This window comes from Thermobia domestica, chromosome 2 (assembly GCF_964235325.1).
Source record: "Thermobia domestica chromosome 2, izTheDome1.hap1.1, whole genome shotgun sequence".
In the NCBI taxonomy this organism is placed as follows: domain Eukaryota; kingdom Metazoa; phylum Arthropoda; class Insecta; order Zygentoma; family Lepismatidae; genus Thermobia; species Thermobia domestica.
This window is the reverse complement of record NC_137455.1, coordinates 112,484,393-112,508,988: the sequence shown is the minus strand read 5'-3', so window position 1 is coordinate 112,508,988 and position 24,596 is coordinate 112,484,393. Positions and strand designations below refer to the sequence as shown.

At 37.3% G+C, this 24,596-nt stretch overlaps 1 protein-coding gene across 3 annotated transcripts in view; it reads right to left on the bottom strand.

Moving 5' to 3' along the window:
• Positions 1 to 24,596, bottom strand: part of Fs(2)Ket (Importin subunit beta Fs(2)Ket) — a 144,278-nt gene that overhangs the window by 36,439 nt on the left and 83,243 nt on the right. For all 3 annotated transcript variants that reach the window (XR_014129045.1, XM_081745061.1, XM_081745068.1), the window contains exon 15: positions 18,234 to 18,398. Coding sequence is in view for 2 of the 3 variants with exons in the window: in XM_081745061.1 (XP_081601187.1) it covers positions 18,234 to 18,398 (165 nt within the window). In the remaining variant the exon portion in view is untranslated. The remainder of the gene's footprint in view (positions 1 to 18,233; positions 18,399 to 24,596) is intronic.

Below are 24,596 nucleotides of genomic sequence, written 5' to 3'. Positions count from 1 at the left end.
GAAATCAATAATAACAAATACAGTTTGCGACCTCTGTTTAATTGCAACTGTTATGGAACTTGGATGGGCAGAAACGATACACATGGACAATCGGGCTCGTCACAGCTGTCCACCCGTACTGAAACTGAAGCAGTAGTCGACAGGTGTCATGTTTGCAAATATCCAGTTTTGTAGAAAGCATATCTAATCATAGCTTGGAACCTTAGTGCTGTAAACTGAAAATGGGTGAGTCACTGCACGTTAATGAAGGTGTCTCGTCATATTTGAAGTCAAATTACAGAAAAAGGGTGTCTGTTATATATTTTACGAAATTCTTATGCGGACGGAAGAACACATCAAACGGTTGTATGACTGACGTGCAACCATCAGGGATAAGGAGTCTGGTAAGTTCAACACTGTCCGGTTTCTACACCACCTACCTCTTCATCTTTATTGATTCTTCATGAATCAACGAGCAGGAGTTTTATCTGATCTATAGAAGACCAGAAAACGTCAATCATGAACTATTTCAGGTTGTCCTTCGTCATATTTGCACTTTTATCAGCATATGAACCAATATTTGGGTGGATCGGGACGTTTGTTGGCTGGAAACTGGCCTCATTCGCGTTTGTGGTTGTTCTTCATTCACATTACTTTTACGACAATATTGTTACATTGTCATAGCGCGGAACGCCTCTTATTATAGATTTCAATAGACGGTATGCGTCAAGAGCCATATGACTCCTTTCCCGTATATTTTTTCCGCTAATTCCAACATGGATTTTCAGGTGTCCCCCATGATTCACATTGTGTCTATTCAGTGGAGCTCTACATGTATTCCTCATATCCAACATTTGACCTCAATCCCTCTACTCGTTTCACAATTAACATCGCATTTCTAGACATTTTCTGTTCTATCTTCGCACTTTGCCCTCACTTATCTCCCACACTGTATACGGTCTGTCACTAAACACTTCTGTTTCTGTTTCTTTAGATACTGAATCCAGTGCTAGCTATCATTTTCAGCAATTGAATTCGCCATATCGGAATGGTCCCTTGTCAGAACCAACAGTAACGAAGGCGGTATATTGTTGAACATGATTTGAATCTTTGTCATAACGTCGATTTCTCCGTAAACTGCGAACTTTAATTGGAAATTTCAAGTTTCACAGAAACTAATATCGGACTAACCATAATTGTATAAAATGTATTTTCAATACGATCTATCACTACAAAGTGCACTATATCAAAAAACAAGAAATAACAATGTTTCACCGATTACCCTAAGCAAACCAATACCATATCTAAGATTTACTTTTACACTCTCATTTCCTTATTTGTATGGAATATATTCCCCCGCTCAATGTTCACAGTACAATTTTTGCAATATGTAATACTAACAAACTAATTATTCTTAATCCTTAAGGTCAGTCTAAAGCCATGAAGTAGTGTCGTCAGAAAGAAGTATATTTTTCACTCGCACGGTGCATAGTTCTTTTTTTTTTACAAAAATAGATGGCAGGGCTGCCATACCCAGTTGGAACACGGGACAAGATCTTTGAGTTGGAAGTTTATCTTGCTTTTTCCTCACAAAGGATGGAGGCAGACGGTATAAGGTATCGCTCGTCTGCGACCTTCGTAGGAATTTTCTTTCACGATGCTTCCACCCCTTTAAGTAACCCGACACCGCTAACCACTGCCCAGTAGTATGCAGCTAATGCGTTTGTTTTTGAGAGTAGTAGTTGTGGTTAATCATGCCATTTCTTGCCCAGAAGAATGCTGAATCGGCGAAAATGCTGATTCACTTTTCTCTAATTTGTTTATTTGCAGTATAATGCTTGTACTTGTTCACGTGACACTAGGAATTGCAATTAAATACATATTTGCACAGCACAGAATTAAGATGTCAAAAAAGGCAACACAAACTGAACCCAAGAACTTCCAGTAGCGTATCAATAATGCTATAAAGAGGAAATTCAAGTATCGTATGCCACTGATCTGTACCCTACATTACACAGTACACAAAATTTCGAATTCTTTACATAATATAGGGGTTCTGAAACATGTTACTCCTTTAAAATTTCATATATTGTCGGTAGTCGTAATGCTGCTTAACGATAACGACAACAAAAGAAAGAAAGAAAGAAACGAGTTTCAATAACAGGATTGGCAGGGAGAATAGTGTATTTACTAAGGTGCAATAGTAATTATCAAATACTTGGAATTAATGAAAGGAGTATTAGTCCATTGTAAAGTGGAATCTAATTTGCAAAATATCAAAATATAACATGTATAAATTACACTAAATTACTTCGTAAATAAATATTTCATTAGCTTCCGCATAGTGTTACATAAATTATTTCTCATGGAAAGAAGTATTGTGCAATTTGGGGTGAGTTTTCTTTTGAGTTACAAATTTGTTCATATTTCGTAAGTAATCTTGCATTAAAAACTGCAGCATGACGCGATTAAACTTAAAAAATAGGCTTGGGCTTGAAGTTTTGTTTTTAGTTCTTATTCAACAATGCAACTTGGAAGTTATCAAGGACGGAACCAATTATTAACGTGAGCCCCAAACCATGACCGAGGCTTGAATGCTACGTAACAGGTGAGTGCATAAACCATCTTGCAAGATCAATCCTCGCAGTATATTCCGTTCTCCACCACAATCTCACGTCCAGGAAATAGAAGAAATAGAAACGAGATCCGTTCTTTTTATTTATTAATTTCTTTCGGATGAAGAAAACAAGTATAGTGAGATTTCTTGCTAAGTTTGATTTATATATAAAATTGTATTCTGAACCCTCTCTGACCCAGGTGGCCGAAGCGGTACACACTGGTGTCACTCTTTTAATCCGCTCCTGTGTGGACACTAAGATATCGAGATTTTTTTTGGGGGGGGGGGGGACAAACATGGTTAGACCACAGTTTATCATATTAGTTCTTTTTCTTCTGGGTGTCGAATTTCCTTTAAAATCAGCCCAAAGTTAAAAAATCGAAGAATTTCGCATTTTCTTTTTTTCTCTCCGTAGCTGCCTTTGTTGCAGAGAGAGATCCTTAAGACTTGTTAGGTAGATACCTCGGATGAATACCCAATTCTTGACATCAATTGGTTCAAGGTATTTTCCTTCCTTCTCTTCGGAAGTTTGGTTCCTGAAAAGATTTTTTTAAAAAATCGTGAGAAAAAAAAACGTACTGTTCTTTTTTCATTTAACATTTTTCATTTTTTTTTTCCCACCAAAATTCAAGTTGTTCTTTGGTTTTTCCATTTCTTTCTCACTTAGTTCCTTTCCATTTACATTAAAGCCTAGCCTCCCAACTAATTTAACCAAATTCCCTTCCTTTTCCATGCCATCGTTCCATTTCCACGTTCCCCTTATTTTTAGGGTTTCTTCACATTTTAACAGTAAGTGTTCTAGTGTTTCATCTTTAAAACATAGTTGACATTTTTCGTTTACTTCTTCAAATATTTTCATTCTTACCCCTTTTTCTAGGCTCCCTGACCTGGCTGTGAAAAGTAAAATGCTCCGTAAATCATTATCCATATAATTTATTTTCTCATAACGCTTTTTATATGTGTATATTCCTTTCAAACTGCTCTTCTTGACTACTTCTTCATACCACTTTTCCTGCGCCTTCCGTTTTTTCGGTGATTTTTTATAATTCTCTTCTCTGTGCCAGCGGGTAGTTTTGATCATATTTTCTTTCTAATTTCTTAACTCTTCTAAACCATTTTGTGTTCTCCCCTTTTCTCATATGTTTGGTGGCTTCATGCACAACTTTTACTAATCTTGTTTCTTCCATAAATTTTAATCTTCCAAGATATTTTATTTTACTCATAACTTCTCTTTTTTTTAAAAAATCACCCCATCCCATCTCTCCTGTTATTGTTACATTTGCACTTAATTTATTTGCTCCTAGGGCAAACCTTCCTATTTGATTTTGTGCTTGTAAAATACTCCTGGTTTTTTCCGTTAAAGTTATTACTTCATTTGCATGTTAGCGCCGGTACTGCTACTTGTTTCCATAATATTCTTGGCACCTCATATCTATTGTATGACCACAAGGCTTTATTTTCTATAATTGCTGTATGTTTTTGTAGTTTATTTTTCAATTCTTTCTCGTGTTCAAGTAAGTATTGTTCTCCTTCAAGTGTAATTCCTAAAACTTCTATTTTATCAGTCCTATTTATTACTATGTTTCCTGTTTGTATATTTTGATCCTCTGTCTCCACTAAAAACCATGAACTTGCTTTTTTCATCATTCATTTATTTTTAAACCAATTTTTTCTTCTTTCCTAACTACTGTTTCTAACATTTCCTTAATGTCTTCAATATTATTACTCATTAATGCTACATCGTCTGCAAATAGAGTCCCAGGGATTTTCCTTACTTATTCTTTTCCTTGCAATCTTAATTCTAACCCTCTGTTTGTTTTGATCAATGCTTCTTCCACTTCGTGTATGTATATCAGGAATAGAACTGGTGACAGAGGACATCCTTGTTTCAAACCTTTGTTACCGTCTATCCATTTTGATTTTATGTTCCCCATTTCATATCTGTATTTGTTATCCTTATATAGTTCCTTAAGAAGCATAATAAACTTCTTTGATATTCCTAAGTTTTCCATTACTTCCCATAATATCTTTCTCCTGACTGTATCATACGCCTTTTCAATATCAATAAATGCTACTATGAAATCATCTTTTCTTTCTCTGCATATTTCTATCAGTTGTGTTATAATATAGATGTTATCTGTTGTTGTTCTATCTGCTCTGAATCCATTTTGTAACTCGCTTAATATTTTGTTTTTCTCTAGCCAGTTCTGTCTCTTAGAATAATTGCGCAGTGTTGCCAACTAGGGGAATTAAAATTTCCCTAAATTTGGACAAAAAATCGAAATTTTTGTTTATAAATCCGTTATCTATATGTCCGAGCGCAAGTCAAGTTACGCCAGTCGAACATTGGTCCTTGCAGAACAAAAGTGAGTACAGATCATTTCAATGGGGTAATTAGGGGGCGCACGAAAAATTCATATTTAGGTTTTTCTAAACTCTCGATTTTTCTAGTTTTCCCTACTTTTCCGTTTACCGTAATCTATTTTTTGTAATTAGAAGCTTTGTTTTTTAAATATCGCCATGATGCTTGTAGGATATATTAGTGGTGTACTAATGTTTAGGATATTTTGCGTCTGTCTGGTAGCAGTGTTGCTAGCTGCAGAAAATTTTAGGGGAAAATTTTGGAAAAATTCACTTTTTGTCTATTATTTCCGTTGGCTACATTTGAACAAACGTACAACTATCGGAAAGTCTCGTCCTTACCCTACACAAGGTACAATTAAAAAATTCAGTAGGTTGATTTTAAGTTTAACGTCCCTATCAGCAGCGAGGTTATATGAGACGTGGACCTACTCATTAATGTGGAATCCGAACCACATGAGCTGCCGGGAATCGAACCCGGGTCTCCCAAGTCAAATGCGTGTACACTAACCGCTCAGTCACGGAGGAGCTTAAACTTTCAGTAGGATACTTAGGGGAAATAGTACAGTTGAAGTTTATAATAAACCACGTTCTATAAATGGTAAAAAAAATGGTGAATTTCTAAGGTAGAAAGAATTTTCTTTTTTTAAAAAATTTCATGCTCACTTTGTTAGATATCACCATAATACTTCTAGGATATATTAGTGTGGTACCAAGGTGTATTTTCAGATAGTTTGCGTCTGTCTGGTGGCAGTGTTTCCAGCCAAAAAAATCCGATTTTAGGTGAAAAATTTCGCTGGTTCCCCTCTTGCTGGCTACAGTGGAACAAGCGTACCACTACTATTTGAAAGCCTTCTCTTTGGTCTACAGAACGCACCATAAGAAGTTTCAGTAAGATAATTAGGGAAGCTGTATCCCCGGCATATCTTTTTTATTTTGTTTGTTGGTTTCTGAGGCGTAAATTTTATGCGTATGATAATTTTTTCTTTCTTTCTTTGTATGGCAGCCAGCGACTTCAGGTTTTCACTGTACCTTGTCAACACACCAAAGAATTTTTTAGGTGACTTGGACCCATGCGGGAACAGTGGTACAAGCTACAAAAAAAAATTAAATTCGGTTAATTTTTTTTGTAAATTTTCAATTTCCTCCAATAATTTCCCTCCCGTTGGCAACACTGCATTATAACTAACGTTAAAAAATAGCCACATTCCTCTTCTAAAAAAATAAGGCCTTAACAATATCAATCGGTAAATAGCTTTTGAGCAATAAGTCACTAACTAAAAATGTAGGGTAACTCCAAAAATGACCTGGGTCCGAAAGGGTTAAAGAGTATATTTTTGCGTATGAACTCGCTTTCTATGCATTATGAGATGAAGAAAAATGAAACTTTTGGTAATAACTAAACATCGCGTTAAACAAAAGATTAATCAGGAGGGTGAAAGGAGTGATGAGCTTTTGCCATGCGAATTCGATTTTTTTGTTAAGAAAACATGTAACGTACTTCCTACGCCTTCAAGTAATTTACTGCATGCAATGATGCGATCAAAATACAAATGGTGCGGGCGGGGACCGTTAGTGTTGAAAAGCTGTCACAGTGTATCCAACTTTTTTTTAAAGTGGTCATGTTATAAAGCCTAAGCCATGTCTACACAAAATAGTCTATGAGCTCTCTCATGGCTAAATGCTTAGCGTGTCTTTCGCATGGGAGATCCGGTTTTGATTCCCGGTAGATCATTGGATCCCACGTTAAGCCATAGCTGTACGTCTCCTATTAAACTCAATAAATAAATAAATAAATAAATAAATAAATAACCGTATCAACTGAACAGTAAAACATTGGTATATATCATAAGATTCACCTAGCTGTATAAATTGGAGTAATTTTCACTTAATTTTTGACTACCAAGGATAATATCTGTAAGAACAGAACGATAAAATAAAGCTGTTGCAAGTCTGCATAAATGCATCAACAATACATCTGCATTTGATACGTGTTTGAAGTTCCCCCTCTCCTTCAAATTTCGATTCAAAACTAAAATCAATCGTTATTATTGATTGTTCCGAAGAAAATAGTTTATTTCGAAAAACAAAGATACATTTACAAAATAAAGTTGGGATGTGAGCGAACAGCAATTTGAAAGTGAAGGGATTAGTGTGAACTTGGTCACAAAGGGTTACTTTTAGACTTTTAGACCTATAGATGGAGTAATAAAAGTAAAAGCCAGATGGATAATAGAGAGATAGTTACAAATTTCAAAGGTAGCTTCTTATTTCTTCTCTGGAAAACGTACGTTAACTTTTCACTATCTGCAGGGATTGTTGTCTTTTGGTATTGTAAGAGAAGAGGAAAAACCTACGCGCAACAGACACAGCTAATCGTGAGTTTAATTTTGCCAGTTTGTATTCAGTGGTGCTCTGCGTTGGTTTGTGTTCGTGAATATTCTAAAAAGAGCTTTTGTTTTCAAATCTGAATGTAAGTGCTGTCGTGTCCGATTTAAAATGAAAATACGAGTGGTGCTACAAGACGAAAGAAAAGACAAATAATTCAGAATAGGAATGACACACCTGTCAAAATTGCAAAATTCACGGTTAACATCCGTGCTTTTCACGAACATTCGTCACAAGAAAGAGACCAAAGATGTGATGACAAGCCAAAAGAAGAGTGTATTGAGACTGCATCTATCTCAGAAAGTGCTAAAGTTTCCTTGGAGTCTGAGGAGTGCGAAATCGTCAACAAATCTTGAAAATAACAAAAGCCAATTATCCACAACTTGTTTCTGATCCTGATCTATAGCGTAAATTAGTAAAACGCGGAACACACCAACTCTCGGGACCGGGCCCTTTCCAAGAGATGAAAAAACCGTTGCTTTTCAAGTATTACAGAAAGGAGAAACAATACCTCGATTGTGGCTATGCTACTCGATTAAGCTTAATAGTGTTTATTGTGAACCACGCTGGTTATTTGGTGATAATGAAAGCCAGTAGAGTAATGGCATTCGTGATTAGCAAGGATTGTGAAGAAAAATAAAAGAACATGAAAATACTTGTTTCCACTAGTGCATATGTGTTACGTATGAAACGTGGGAGACATGGCGTTTCAATTGACTTAAAACTAACCATCGAATATAAAAATAAGTTGAATGTTTGGAAAGAATTATTGAGCGAGTAGTAGACATTATTAATTTAGCTATACAAAATTTTCCGTTCCGTGGTACAAATGACAAAATTAGGGATCCTCACAGCGAGATCTTAACATTTATTGAATTACTTTCGCGGTACGATCTTGTATTGAAACAGATTCTGGGAAGTCAATCTAATGTAACATACTTGACTCCTAAAATCCAGAATGAGCTTATTCAATTACTTGCAAACTGTAAAAAGTAAATAAATAAATAAAAATAAATAAAAAGCCAGCTCCTTTTTATTCTATTATTACTCATACCACGCCAAGATATTCGTAAAGTAGAAGATTTAAGTCATTCGTTATGTCTCAGTGCATCGATGACAATGGTATTCCTGTCAAGTGACTTTTTTGTGTGTCACTGATTGCAGTGCAAAGGGAATTGAGAATGACATTATAAATATACTAAAAAATAGTGATTTATCCATATCCAAATGTCGGGGACAAGGATATGATGGACTAAGCCCAATGAGTGGGATATACAGTGGAGTTCCAACTAGGATAAGGGAGAAACAACCAACAGCAATTTATGTCCATTGCGCCGCACACAATTTAAATCTAGTGTTACACGACTGCTGCAAAAATATCAAAGTAAACTTTTTTTTTTCGTACTGTACAAGTTTTTTTCTTCTTCAGTGAAAGCAAAACACGTTGGGATATTCTACAATCAATTTCAGTGAGTTCTATCAACCTTAATTCGAAGCCCCTTACATTAAAGAAACTCCCCTTACACATCAAGGACAGACACCCTGAGGTCTCGTTATTGTCATTTTGAAAGCGTTGACTAAAATAAGCCTCACCTCCTATGAAGGACCAGAACGATCCGAAACATATCAACTGAAGAAAAAGCTCGAGTGTTACGAGTTTGTGCTACAAATTATAATCCAAGGGAAGATCCGAACTAGTGTCAATCTGGTTTCAAAGAAATTACGAAGTGAAACAGTGGACTTAATAGTGGAATCTAGCATGATTAAAAACGCAATAAATCAACTAGAACACTGCCGTAATAACTTCTATGAAATTAAAAGAATGGCATCTAACTTAGCAGAAACCTGGAGAGTAGCACTCGTTTTCAAATCAAAGCGCACTGGGAACAATTTCAACATCTTTAGTAAAGACGAACTATTAATAGATGTAGAAAAGTGTTTTAGAGTAGAAGTTACGAAAGATTCTCCTCAACACAAAATGTAGCAGAAAGGTTTTCTATTTTGAGACCTTCTGAATTACTGAGTCTTACTGATGAACTGTTACGATCAGCAGAGAAGTTTCTATTTTATAAAGACGATTTATCGAATTCCTACACAAATCTTGTTTCCGATCAGTGATCAAAGACAAATTAGCAAAGGTGCGGTCAGAATCAGTAAAAGATATGAGTGATATTCTTTTTCTTCAAAATCTGCCCATTGTGTTGAGTGTTCCAGATGTTGCTACAGCTATTCAATTATTTCTCACGTTGGCTGTAGCTGCAGCAGCAGCTGAGCGATCATCTTCTAAACTTCGTCTCATAAAATACTATTTGAGAAGCTCAATGTTCCAAGAAAGGCTTTCAGAATTAGCATTGTTGAGCATCGAAGGTGAAAGAACGCAAAAATCAACATAGAGGATATAGTAACTGACTTCGCACAACGTAATGTTCGAAGATATACTCGCTTCCAGTAAGATTCCATTGGTTGTGAATGATAAGTACTATTATTATTATTAGTTCGGTTCACTCTTTTTTGAACTATCTGAATATTTTTTTCATTACCGATTCATTCTATGTATTTCAATTATATAATATCCATGTTAAAGGAGGCCCTTTAATGACTTTGCTGGCGGAGAGGCTAAATTCTCCGTTACGGCCCTGCGTGTGTGTGTGCAGAATTTTCTCGCGCCACAAGGATAGGAAGCACTCGAGTATTGAACCATATTTGCCGACTTGCGATTTCAACTACATACCAAGACTGAGGGAGCTGTTGCGTGGAATACGCTTTAGAATAAGTGTAACTACCATAACAGTGAGCCGTGAAATTAGAAGATTCGCTCATGGTGTGGCCATGGGTATTCGGCGCCTTTTCCAGATCCTAGCCAAGATCTGGGTTGTTGGACAGCTAAAGCCGTAAAATAACAATGGGAAATCACTGTGTTCCGGATGAAAAACATCAATACTGGATCATTCTTCCACGTGATTATATACGTTACTTGGTCAATATATATTTAAAACGATAGGAAAAACAGTCACTTACATTACAAAATTGTGCACAACACTTTCGCTAAACGCTCCATCAGATAGGGACGGAAAGTAGAAAACCACGAGAAAGAAAAACTAAAATAACGTAAATTGTAAGCAGTTAGTATATCTGATTTAAAAATATCTAAACTATCCGGTCGCCACCTAAACTAATTGTTAAAGAACAGGAAATCGATGGAATTAGTTTAACTGGCGATGCAGTTCTACGATGTGAATCCTGTAATCTTGTTCCCAGCAAACACCGCTGTGGATTGGTGAATGTGAGAAACTGAATTTCTATCATCAGCTTTCATTGGTAATTAAAAAACTAGTTATGTTTACCAGTAGGTCTGTCTCCGGTGATTGAAAATGAAGGAGCATAACACACTTAGAGCTATCACCAGTGCAGACCTCTATGTAGAAAGGATAGTACTGTTATTTATATGTTCGCGCCGCTGTACGCACTTGAAGCGCAGCGCGTTTGTTAGAACTGGAGGAACTGTTTTATGTTTTCCAAATATATATATTTTGTTTTGCCATGTAGAATGTAGATGGTAACAATTACGCTTCTGGACAGTGTTTACCAAAAGCTTAATATTGGAGACTGTCATGCATTAGCTGTTATTGATTTAGAAAAGTTAGTAATAAAAAATTTAACCACAAAAAGTTTAAAACCAATGCTTTAAGGGAAATACGACTTTTCCAGTCAGAACAGTAAATACTGAAAGCCTGCCTGGAGAATCAGTGAAAATGAAATAATCATGCAAGGAACTACGTGAATCATCTTTGGCATTTAGCAGAGACTTAACTGCACCATTTGCATGAAACCGCAAACTCTAGCAATTTCTAATAGCTTTTCTTCCAATAAGATCATTTTAAATTTTCTCTAATATATAAGGTTCAGTCAAATGAAAAGGTCCAATTGCAAATGTCCGGAGAATGTGTTGAGGGAGATGTTAGTCCTCTTTGCTGTTTATATCCACATGTGTCGGCCATAATAAATGCTACACTTATTGCGCACGGGCATAGTGTGGCACGTTAGCAGAGATGGTTAATTATGTATGTTCCTTTCTCTCCCCCAGGTAAGACATGGCGCCGTGTAACACCAATGGAGGTGCCAGTGACCAACGTTACCAAGGAAGAAACAGTGGAGTGTCATACGCTTTCTTTGAGCGGAAGGTGTCCATCCAGCGGATATACACAGGAGAATGCAGGGTTTGTATGGTGCGAAGTGTGTTTCAGACAAAACAGTGCGAAAATGGTGGCAGGAAGACACTGACTGATGATGCGCGACCCGGGCAGGTGACGAATCGTAAAAATGAAATGAAATCTAAGCTTTACATCCCACGGTTATGCCGGTTAGGCTAAAGGAGACTGTGATGATGAAAGATGATTGAAATGGTGGAATGAAGAAAGCGGGAGGAAACGGGAGAACCCGAGAAAACCCACGAATATGGTGTCTGTAAACCGCAAAGCCCACACGGCGCGAGCTGGGCTCAAACCAGGGACCCCAACACCGGAGGTGAACGCTCTACCACTGAACCACCGCCCCCCTCCCCCAGGTGACGAATCGTATTCCTGATGAGACAGTTGCTGTTATTGACAATTGCATTCGAACTGATATAACAAACTGGTCTCCTTGGATGCCATTAGTGCTCAAATACAGATGTCCCATGGCAGTGTGCATGACATTGTGCGCAAAGGACTTGGTTACCGGAAGTTTTGTGCTCAATGGGTCCCCAAGTGTTCGTCCGAGGAACAGCGACACAACAGAATGCGAATATCACTGAAACATGACGCGATATCAGAACGAGGAAGACGATTTCCTTGGCAGGATCGCTGCAGGAGATGAATCCATATGCTCACTTTTTCAACCGGAATCTAAAAGTGAGAGTATACAGTGGAAGCATGCAGGGTCGCCTAAACCTAAGAAATCCGTTCCACAACATCAGGTAAGTCATGGTGACCGTGTTCTTCGACGAACAGGTGTCTCTGCTAGTGGAAAAATGAAATGAAATATTTGAGTTTTACGTCCCACGGTAATGCCGGTTAGGCTAAAGGAGACGGTGATTATGAGAAATGATTGAAATGGTGGAATGAAGAAAGTGGAAGGAAACGGGAGAACCCCAAGAAAACCTACGAGCACGGTGTTTGTCCACCACAGTCCACACGGCGCGAGCTGGGATCGAACCAGGGACCCCAAGCACCGTAGGTGAACGCTCTACCACTGAGCCACCGCGCCCCCTATCTCTGCTAGTGGAGTTTCTCCCCAAAGGAGAAAGAATAAACGCCAACAAATATGTAACATTCTCCGACAGGGCTTCATGTCCAAACACAGGATCTTTTGATGTCGTGCTAGGCCATCCCGCGTATAGTCCTGACTTGAGTCCCTGTGATTTTCACGTTTTGGGGGCACTCAAGAAACACCTCCGTGGGCACCACTATGGATCGGACGAAGAAGTGCAGCAAGCTGACAAAGTGGTTCCATATTCAATCCAAGTTAATCTTCCAGGGTTCATAATCTTGTGTCATGGTGGGGTAAATGCCTCAACAGCAATTCAGCAATAAAGTCTGTACATGGAAATGGACCTTTTCATTTGACTGGTCGATCTTATATATAAGGTTTGATTCATACAATGAAATTATTTGGTATATCTTATGCAGTAGCTCTTCTCAAAAGTGCCTCACATTTAACATGCAATATCTTGTAAATGGTACAAGCTACCATAAAACACACTACACCAATGAATTTCCGAGAAAATTTTATATGAATTTGATGTATCACATGCACCTACTCCCATTTGCAAAACCGAATGTTGAATCCAATATGGCGACCGGTGTGGATAACACATGGCAAAGAAGCAGTACTTGATCCAATTTGTTTTGCATATGCCCACACTCATGTTCAGTTACATCTAAAGAAACTAAAAGCAATTTTATGACCAAGCGTTATAGTAGTGTATGAATTCCAGATATATATATGAAGGCCCATAAATATGCAAATTACCTGCACGGGCCGCTAAAATTAGTACAATACACTTTGGGCCGCGGAGAACTTTGCATTTAAATCAATTTTACACGAATTCCGAAGGGACACTTCGTGAATGTACCTTGTATGTATGTATGTTAATGGGTATGTAACTGATCATCTTTAAGAATTAAAGAGTACATTGAAAAATCCAAATTGAAAAAAAAAATACGACAGTTTTGGGAACACACATTGTATTCTACTTCCTCAATAGCTTGCGTTCTTCGTGCTAAGTAAAATATTTAAAATTAAGTTCAGTAATTTCGTGCGTACGACACATACTAAATACCTGATTACGCAATGTGAAATTCATTATTATTTCTGTAAAAATTTTGCCTCACATCATAATTTAAAGAATGTCTTCAATGTGTATTTAAAAAAAAATTGAAAAGCTCCCTGTCACTAGTGTAGACTGCCGAAATAACCACAAAAACTGGCAACGAAGGATAAAGTTCAGTGATGTTTTGTATATCTGATCAACAGTAGGAGCAATGCGTGCTGCGAAAACTAAGTAGGGATGGAAGTGTGTAATTTAAAAATGTCAAGAGGAATATTACAGTATTCTTTAGATTAGTACAGGAAAAACGTGAAATATACACTCACTACGCAAAATTCATAGGATAGCAGGTCACAGATACGCCGATGTACACTCATGTCCAAAATTATTGTCGCATGTCTATAAATGTGTTGCTGTAGGAATATAATATGATAACGAATTCTCCCAGTATTTCTTATAATGTCAGTATGTGTATAATCGCCAAAGACATGTGTGTGGCAAATTTCATGTCAAAAGAGCAGGAAGTAAGAACAATAGAACGAAAATAAATCTTTCTTGTCCATTTAGCAATATTTTGTTTTACTCATTCTAATTTTCGTATTTATAATTCTTTTGCTATGAAATTTACCACAAATATACATTTCCCGATTATACACATAGTATCAATATTAAAAGTACCCTGCAAAATCATTAACATATATTATTGTTATAAGAAGACAGTTATAGATATGCGACAATCATTTTGGACATGAGTGTACATCACGTGTGTTCAACGTTCCCTGCAGAGCTCCACGACGGCTTCAGTTGTGGGAAGTGGCTGTGTGATTCATGTGAAATGCATCGTCGTCGTGAGTTGACGACATTCGAACGGGGCATGGTGGAGGATGCCCGCGACGCATGGGGCATTCCGAGATGGTGCAGGAATTCGGCTTCGCACATGCAATTGTGTCCAGAGTGCACCGACAATGGGTGGATAACATTGTTCCGCCGCCCTCCATAACAGACCGGCGACACCTGGGACAAATGGTCAACAGAGACAGGAGTGCAACAGTGAACTAAATCGCGGCCCAATTCTACATTAGCCGCGCTAGAAACGTTTCCAGGGGACAATCCGTCGGGACACGCGTGTCTTTGGGTATGGGTGCCGTCGACCTACAGGAGTGCCACTGCTAATCCCGCGTCATTGAACACACTGGTGTGCATTTACCATCAATCACCGCGGATGGACACTACAATGGTAGCGTAACGTAATATGGTCTGACGAATCCCGGTATCAAGTATACTATGCCGACTAAAGGTACCGTGTGTGGCGCAGACCGCATGAAACGATGGATTCTGCATGCCAAGAAGGTGTGCTCCAGTGCGGTGAGATATCAAGTCATGATATAGGACGCGTTTACCTGGCATGGAATGGGTACCCTGATTGCTCTGGAAGACAAATGATTGATCCGTTATATCGTCAGCTGCTCTTGGCCTTAGCACCCTGATAACATTGCAGTCTTTCAACAAGACAATGTACCGCCACATCGCTTTAATATCGTACATGAATGGTTCGAAGAGTATGCAGGAGATTCAATGACTGAACTGGTCACCCCGGAGCTTGATATGAACCCCATCGAGTTTATCTGGGATGCCATCAAGGCTCCTCTATTGGATCCTTGACCCACAAACAGGACGACATTGGCTGCCGCTCTGCAGACTGTATGTCAACTGCCTCTGGAAGTATACCAGGGACTTGCAAACTCAGTTCCACGTCATATAGCTCCGCTCCGCTGGGTGACAGCGGGCCCAACAAGATATTAGGTGGATAAGTCAGCGTACTTCCTTTCTTGTTAAATTCTGAGGTATCTATGAGCTATATTAGCTGCTTTATGAAGGCTTCTATTGACAATACAGGTGCCAACGATAGGACGACGTCTGCTAAATACTCAACTGCACGCAAAGGAACTACGCATGCTGTCTATAATGAACGCATGAATTATAAGTAGCAGGTCATCTTTCTCGGATGAATCCCGTTGCAACCTGTCCTACAGTGATGGCCATACACACATTTTAATCGTACTCTAGCAGTCAAATGGTGGGTATGATGGTGAGGCGCCATGGGTACAACACGCAATCTCTGTTGCAACGTATTAGGAGAATCTTACCAGTGACTGTTGCATTAGCTAAGATCTGCAGTTTCTTTCCTTCAAACAATATTTCAACAGGACAATCAATGTCTAGCGACATATATCCCGGAATATATTAGCCTTCTATAAGAAACAAGATTGCTGCGTCCCAGGCTTGGACACGTGCATGTAGGTTCTCCAACACAGCATATCTTGTAGACTAGCATACAAGCAGCCTGACAAGCGCTTTCTCAAGAAAAATATCCTAAGCTATTTGATTCCATGCGAGGACGTATAAAGGTTGTAGTTGCAGAGCGTAGAGACTTACTGTTATCTAAGAGATTGGTTTACGAAACTTACTTTATATAAGAACTCCTTTATCCTGTCTGTTCGTGTATGTATGTGTCGGAGAAAATCTAACTGCTTGATGATCACCATGAATTTCGGCCAGGATATAGAGGATAGAGGTCCGCACGGCCCGGAATTTTTAGCCCGAGCCCGGTCCAGTCCTGTCCGTGAATTTATAATGTGAGGCCCGTCCCGAGTCCGAAATATGTTTTAGCATTTAGGCCCGAGCTTTTGGGATAATCAAATGAGTCCGAATTACAGAAACTTAATAATTAGCGCAAAATTGTACTTTTATTTACAACAATTAGAGGTTTGATTTTGAAGTTGTGCTTTAAAAGTTCTCCAGAAAGAACGATGCAATATATATCGTTGTACAAGTTGGGCCCGAAAAACCCGAGAAATGTGGTTGTATATTTAAAAATTTACGGTCCAAGCCCGAAGTTATATATGTTTTGTAGGCCCGAGTCCGTGCACACTTCTAATAGAGGGTCAGTCAGGAATCAGGTTCGTTCGTTAATGGGAGTGATATTCAAATCGAAATCGATGATTTCCAGTTTTCACATCTAATTGATTAAGAGCTCCAAGAATATATTCCATTTCCACTCTAATCTCTCTATTAACACATTGATCGCCAGAGTATTTTTTGTAAATTTTACCGTCAGCGCCAAGCTGATGTGTATTAGAATGCTGATGTGTATTCGTGAATGATACACGAAGCGTAGGCGGAATACATACTTAAAGAAAAGTATTCACAACTGACGCCAGAATTACTGCTGTAATATGATTTTCGAGCGCCCTCACTACAGCTGTTAAATATACCAGCCTGTGTATCAGATTGTATACATGTGGCGACGAAAAGAAAGTTCGTTGTGTATCAGAAATTGAACATCCCATGTATATCAACTCGTTGAGTGTGCACGCGTGACACTGCTACTTGTCGTCTTTGGGTGATTTTTCTGAACATTTCTGAAAGGTAGTACACGACAAATATATTGTTAAGCCTAGTTGAGAGAACTACATCCTTAAAAGTAACATATAATATATAATAAAGATTAGCCAGCGATGTTACCGACGGACGAATTCTAAAATATTGAACTGCTGATTTCGAGATATTTAAAGAGAACGTAAATACGAGCCAACTATCAACTACTACATAAAGATCACGCTGGAGGAATGAAGAGTTTCTAAAAGTACGACCGATTCTACATTAACAATTAACGCACTCAAATATGCCGATGTTAAAAGGTACAACTTATTTGAATGGAAACAATGGGTTTCAAATATTTCATTATTTTCCACACGCTAGGACCTAATAAATACAACTAAAATCAATATCGATCAGTCAAAAGTCAGTTGTTAGAAAGTGTTTATTAGTGGAAGTGTTTTCAAACTTCTACAACCCAATAAAATAAATAATTAAAAAAATCCAGTGTTAGAATCTAACACTAAAAGATGGAAAAACACTTAGAACTGATTACAAAAATTAAAAGACAATAACAAAACTTCTGACATTTGTGTAACAAGTCAAGCGTTTACCGGTATATTAAATTACAAACTTGAATGCAAAGTAAAAGGCATTTTACTTTGTCTATAACGTGTTTCACTATTTCTGACAGCGCAATTTGCTTTATATCTAGTTGTCAATTGTAAAGCGTTTCAATACTGATAATTCGAAATTCAATTATACTCTGTACCAGTGTATCACAAACGCTGACTCAAATATGGTCTTTATATTTTGATTTTTGTCTTACTAGATTCTTGTTATACTGTATTAAAGCATTCACTTTCAGCAAAATACATGCACGCAAGATTTTCTTACATTTTAAACAGCTTATTTCCGTTACACTGCTTCGGTAATGATGTGTTACTATTTTTACGACTTAGATAATTCAGTACTAGATAATTGATGTTTTACGACGGTTATTCTGTACATGGAAATTATCACGCGATTACGATTTAAGATTTCACAGTCAGAACATTATTTCTGAGTGCAGCGAACGATTTTCTTGTGGGAAAAGATATCGCGCTAAATTTTGCATTTCTATCTTAGAAGCAAACCTACGCATAACTTAATACTGTAAGCAAACACTCATTCTCACTAGAGTTCAGACTAGAAAGTACTTACCAGCTGGAGGCTGCATTTTTCAACTTTCGAATTTCCTTTGTAGCCCATGTAGCTAATGTTTTTGTTTTGGAAGCTCGTGAGCGTCGACCCTGAGTCAAAAGGTCAGTAATTGGATCAACATCTAGAAATTGTAACATCTGTCCTCCAAATGCAGTACAGAGATCACTATAAAAAAAAAAATCCAAAGAAATAATTACAGCAAGACGTCTCAAACCAACAATTGTATATAGTTATCAGTACGATTTTTATCCATACTCCCCCACCCCCCAAAAAAGGGACTCCCAGATTATTCAAATAACGGGACTCTCACATGGAGAAAATTAATTCTTTACGAGTTATTTTGCTCTTATGATAATTTTTTTCTTAAACAACTATATATAGTGAGAATGTAAGTGAAAGGACTGCGAATTTAACGAGTCTATAAGCCTTGCCTGGAATAAGTTTACATCACACCCATGTATACTGTGTGAAATTAAGGATACGAATACCCAATAAGGAACGTATTCAATTCACTTTTCTATTAAGTGGGTAAAGTGAACAAAAAAATAAAATAAAATAAAAGTAAGAATGTACCCGGGAATTTTCTACAAAGCACGGTCCTTAGAGGAGTGGCTTTAACAGTTTCTTGTTAATTCCACGTTCCGATTCAAATGGTATAAACAAGAGATTTTCTCAATTTTGATCTTCAACCTAACACAACCCGGGAGACTTCTAGTCCGAAACTGAGCGGGAATTACTTAACTGTAGGTAACTTTTTTCGGATTAACATCTAAAATTCAAAATCGATCAATAGCAGTATCGCGATGAGTTTCTTTCACCGCGCTTTTATAAGAACTTATAACAAACAATTCCCTTAGTGAATTACTAAACACATATACTGAAATAACCAAATTACTTACGAAGTGTAAATTTATTTTCCTGAATAATTTGAATGAATTCGAACATCAGAATTTCGCTGTAGATTGGTTCGCAGGCGAACGCGCCCTAGCTTAATCTAATTTAGACTGTTCAAACCCTCAGTCGAACTAGTTAGAAATGTAATAATATAAACTACTAATAAAAGCACCTTCGAAACTTAATTCCTCCTTTAATAAGCGATTCCATACGTTTTAACTCCGCCATAACGTACGCTTAGAGCTCTTCACTAAGTTTTAGTGAATAACAGGCAATGAACATCAAAAATTTAGAAATGAAAGTATCTGCAAATTGCTGAAACATGAACTAATAATTATTTTCAAGACCTGTACAATATATAAATCTGGGTGTCCAACATCATGATGCCAAAGTGAGCATTCAGATTTTTAGTCTATAAGGAAAGGTTTTGAAACAGTTAACTATGGGCATCTTTTGCACAAGCTTCCGTCAACCAAATCAATGACAGAGCTTATGTACAGAATTACTTGGGTGGTCAATCTAAGAAGAAAAGAAGTTATCTTGTAATGTACCTCTAGTCCTATCACTAAAATTTGTTAGCGAGGATGCTTTTCACTTTTGAGAATTTGATGATTTTTAAGATTCTTATGTCCGCGATACCAACCCGCTTCACGTATATAATAGTAGTTGTTTTGAGTGACTGATCAATGCCCACGTCAAGCAGCTTAAACTAGAAATTTGAAGTTTTAACAGTATGAAGGGTTTATAACGTAAAATACCACTAAGGGAAGACTTTTGGAAATTCGACGGGGAAGGAGGGTGCCAGTTATTATAGTAAAATGATCATATCTCCCGATTATCTCAAGGGTAGAGGTATGAAATTTGGTATATGGACTTCTCATTTAAAATAATTAAACACGTGTTTCGATATTTCCTCTAGAAGGGAAGAACAAGAAACAGAAAAAAGGGTGGGGTTAAAATTATCACCAGATGAATGTATTGAAATCCCTTATGGTTAGAGACAAATTCGGTATTTTGACTTTTAATTTTAAATAATTAAAGACATGTTTAAGCGTTTTCTGATATCTAGCCTACAGGGAAAAAATGCGGGAAGAGAGGGAATTGCAATCGTTAGAATAAGTTGGCCATATCTCGAAATCCCTTAAAATTAGAGGCAAATTAGGGATATGAAACTTCGTGTTTAACTCCTTATTCAAAACAAGTGGGCATACACCACAGTGTTCCCGAAATTCCGCTTTTTAACGAGATAAGATGTGTAATTTCTATTTTTTTTTCTCTCAATTTATAAAAATGACTTCGAGGTTGCAATATCAGGGGAAAAGTAGAGGTGGTGAACCATTTGATATTAATTATTTTTAAACATAGCACTTTGGCCGACATGGGTTTTTATTACCTCACTTTGATTAAAATTATCATTCTAAGAGGGAAAGGAATCTAAACTTTTCACACAGTATAATGCCATAAACATTCTTGCGTGCAAAGAACGGAAGCCAAAGCTGAAATATGTGGTGAGAGGTGAAATTTGTGTGATGTAAGGGCGAGCAAATTTGGAGGATTGGTTGTGACGTCCCTAGTTTAGTCGAAAGCTTGTCTACAATATAAACAAGAATATGTTTCTTGTTTTCAACATTTAGACTGCACGGTCTAGCCAAACTCATATTCCCTCAATGTATTATTTCCGAGTTCCTAAAGGTTGAGAGCGAGAGCGAGAGAGAGAGAGAGAGAGAGAGAGAGAGAGATATTGATGTTAAATAACTTAAAATTCCATGAGTACATTAAATTCTTGTAAAGTTGGTTTACTCCCTACAGCCGAACCTCCCTTACCAATTTTTTTTTCTTTTCAGTATTTTTCCTTTCTTACTTTTTATCTTCGAAAACTTAGTTCTGTCCATCCATTATTATCCATTCATTATATTTCCATTATTTTTGACTACAATTGTTGTGTCCATTTGTGTTCTTTAAACTTCCATTTATCTTACTCCGCAGTACATTTCTTCTTATTTACCTACTTTAACTCTCTTGTTCTCACAGTAGTTTGTTCCATTCTTCAGTTATGTTTCTCTTCCAAATTCACTATTCAACTTTGTTCATCTTTTTGCTTACTCTTGTCCTCATCACAATTACAACAATAACCAAAATAACTGCCTGTACTCGGACTGCCACATTTAAAATAAAGAACTAAAGCATAAAGGAATATTAAGACTACTAAAAATACAGAACGATATGTAGAAGATAAAACAGAGAAAAAGAGTAATAAATAGCACGACATAAAATAATAAAATTATAGAAAAACATATACAATCGAAATTACCATACAAATAAAAAAAAAACTCCGAGCTTTTTCCTCAATAAATGTGTCTTCCGTAGCTCGTAGTTTTTTAGTCGCTTTACGCCAAAATAATGGCTGGTAAGTTCAACGTAACTCTTATCACTCTTAAATATATTACATAATTCACACATATTAAATATTATGCCTATTTCTGTAGGGGTTTTTAACTTTTCACATTCCCTACTTTTCTTCTGGTTACAATTAAAGTTTGATATTACTTCACACAATATGAAGGTATAATCAAAATGATCGCAGATCCTGGGAAGCATTTTCCTAAATATTTTCATTCCTTCATCATTCTGAAGCATTTTCTATCCTACTCCCCTTCTTAACAAGGTCTTCCTCGTGGTAGTTTTCCTTTCTTTCCATTCCCTTCGCGCAAGTTTATTGGTTGGGAATGATTCGCTCATTGAATCAGTTAGGTGTAAGCGCATCTATTTTGCGCAAATGAGTTTTTCGATCATATGAATTGAGTAGGAATTATTAGATCATATGAATCGATTGCCGTTACTTCTTGCATGGAGCCAAGATTTTAAATAGGTACGAAATACTTGGAACATAGGAGGAGGTAGAATTTTTAATATCGTGGGTGTGTTAGACTGTTCTTAGAAATTTCCGTGAATATAGTTTTGAAAAGAATATTCAATATTCCAGCGGAGGTAGATGTGGTGGGTGCTATTTTGTGAATGCAGCACTTCGATAATTTTCATTGAGATCTCAATATATATATATATAATTGTTATCGATTGGCCACGGCTAAAACTATGAGGTCCACCAACTTCAAATTTTCTACAAAATATATCACTCAATACCACCAATATATCCAACAACTTTCATTGAGATATCTCAAATATGAATATTGAGCCTCTTGCTTTGCCTTTCGGGCGTCAATTCTTAAAATTTTGGGTGGATGCTTTTGCCCCTAAACCGTTTTTCCGCAGGAAATAAAAAAAAAAACTGCATTAGCTTTTTTTGCAGATTGTCACTACACAACGTTTCGTTGCAATTCTTCACGAATAGGGCCATTCTCATTTTTCAATTTTTGACTACACCTATGAGTGGGTTTTGTATGGAAAACTGATCAGTCCTGCCCTCTTTCTTTCATCTCAACCAATACTGCCTCGTGTTCTATCTCCCCGTCACTCCTGTAAGCAGTATTAATAGACGAGTAAATTTAGGTCAAAAAAGGAGGTAACCTAGAAGTAATTGTAATAAAAGGTATTTTTATTATTTCTGGTCCTATTGAATGTCCTGAACAACATATGAAAAGTCTACCAAAATCTGACTACGGGAAAGCCGCCATCTTGGATATTTTCATAAACCATTTTCATAAACGTTTCTTGTAATATCTTCGCAATGAATCAAGCTATAGTTTATTCAAGGAACGTTCAGTACCTCATGTAAGCAAATACACGTGGTGATTGTTTCATTTTATTGGTTAAAGAGCCTTGGAACATCCATGCGGCAGAAGAAAATAATCCATTGTTAAGTAAGCTGTTTTTCAATGTTTTTGTTGTTTATAAGGCCCATTACCAGAAATGCAATTTCTTTACAGCTATGTAACAGAAACAACACTATAGATCGCTCTCTGTATTTCAGAAAAAAATAGATAATTGTGATTTACTATTTGCCCAAGTAATTTTAATCACAGATTTCACATAACTCTAGCACTAACCTCACAATGTTATTATTTATAACTTTTATGTGTAACTCTGGCTTCATTTCGTAACCTTAATTCTTTTTTAAAGGCAAAATATATGGAAGTGTCACTATGAACAACGAAACTTTTGAACACTACTACTATTGTATGTTAGCGTAACGAACTTATATTTGGTTAAATGTTCTTCGACATTCCTTCCAGGTTTTACCACAGCTTTTAAATACGTTTTTAAATAATAATTTATCAAATGAAAATACTAATACCAATTATAGAATTAAGCCCTCTCCGCTGGTCTAGCGGCTGGCAAGCGGTCCCGGTTTCGATTCCCGGTGAAAGAGCATTAAAAACTTGAACATACACCCTCCATTCCAAAAGAAACCGAACTTTTGAAAACAAATAGTACCACTAGTGCCATCTGTTGTAATATTTTACCGGTAGATGGCGTAGTCCCTCATTGACAACTGGTATAAATGTCATGACATTTGGATGCACGGCAACAAAGTTATTGCGTTTCAACTGTCAGTGTGTTGTGTACATCGGTCGGAAAATGAGTTTCAAACAACGAGCTGCAATTGAGTTTTGTGTTAAACTGGGTAAAACTTTTAGTGAAACGCACCAAATGCTACAAAATTCATATGGTGATGAGTGTCTATCCCGCACGCAAGTTTACGAGTGGTTTAGGCGATTCAAATCGGGTAGAGAGACGCTGGATAATGACGAAAGATCAGGCCGTCCCAGAACCGGATTATCGGAAGAAAACATCGAAAAAGTGCGTGAATTCATCAAACATAACAAAAAATCGTCGGTGAAAGTTACTGAAATGGAATTAGGCATTCCTCAAACAACCGCATACCGCATTTTGGGCCTTAAGAAGGTTAATTCACGGTTTGTACCACACAAACTCACCGAAGACCAAAAAGTTGATCGAATTGCGCATTGCAAAGACATCGTTAAAAGTGCTCGGCAGGATCGAAACTTCTTGAAATCGATTGTAACTGGTGACGAGACGTGGTGTTTTGAATATGAGCCCGAAACAAAGCGGCAAAGTGCTGAATGGAGAGCGCCGGATGAAGGAACACCCAAAAAAAGTCGCTTGGTGAAGTCGAAAGTTAAGGTGATGCTGATTTGTTTTTACGATTCAAAAGGAATTATCCACAAAGAATTTGTTCAGCCCGGCCAGACAGTCACTGGAGAGTTTTACTTGGGCGTCATGAAGCGTTTGCTGGCAAGAATTCGTCGTATTCGGCCCGAATATCGCGAAATCGGCAGTTGGACTCTTTTGGACGATAATGCACCATCACATCGTTCGCGACTTGTAACTGAATTTTTGGTCAAAAATCACATTATTCGGTTGCATCATCCGCCCTATTCACCAGATCTCGCTCCGTGCGATTTGTATCTGTTCCCGAAACTGCATTTGGCGATGAAAGGAAAGTGGCACGCATCGATTGATGCCATTGAGAAGGCAACGACCGCCGTC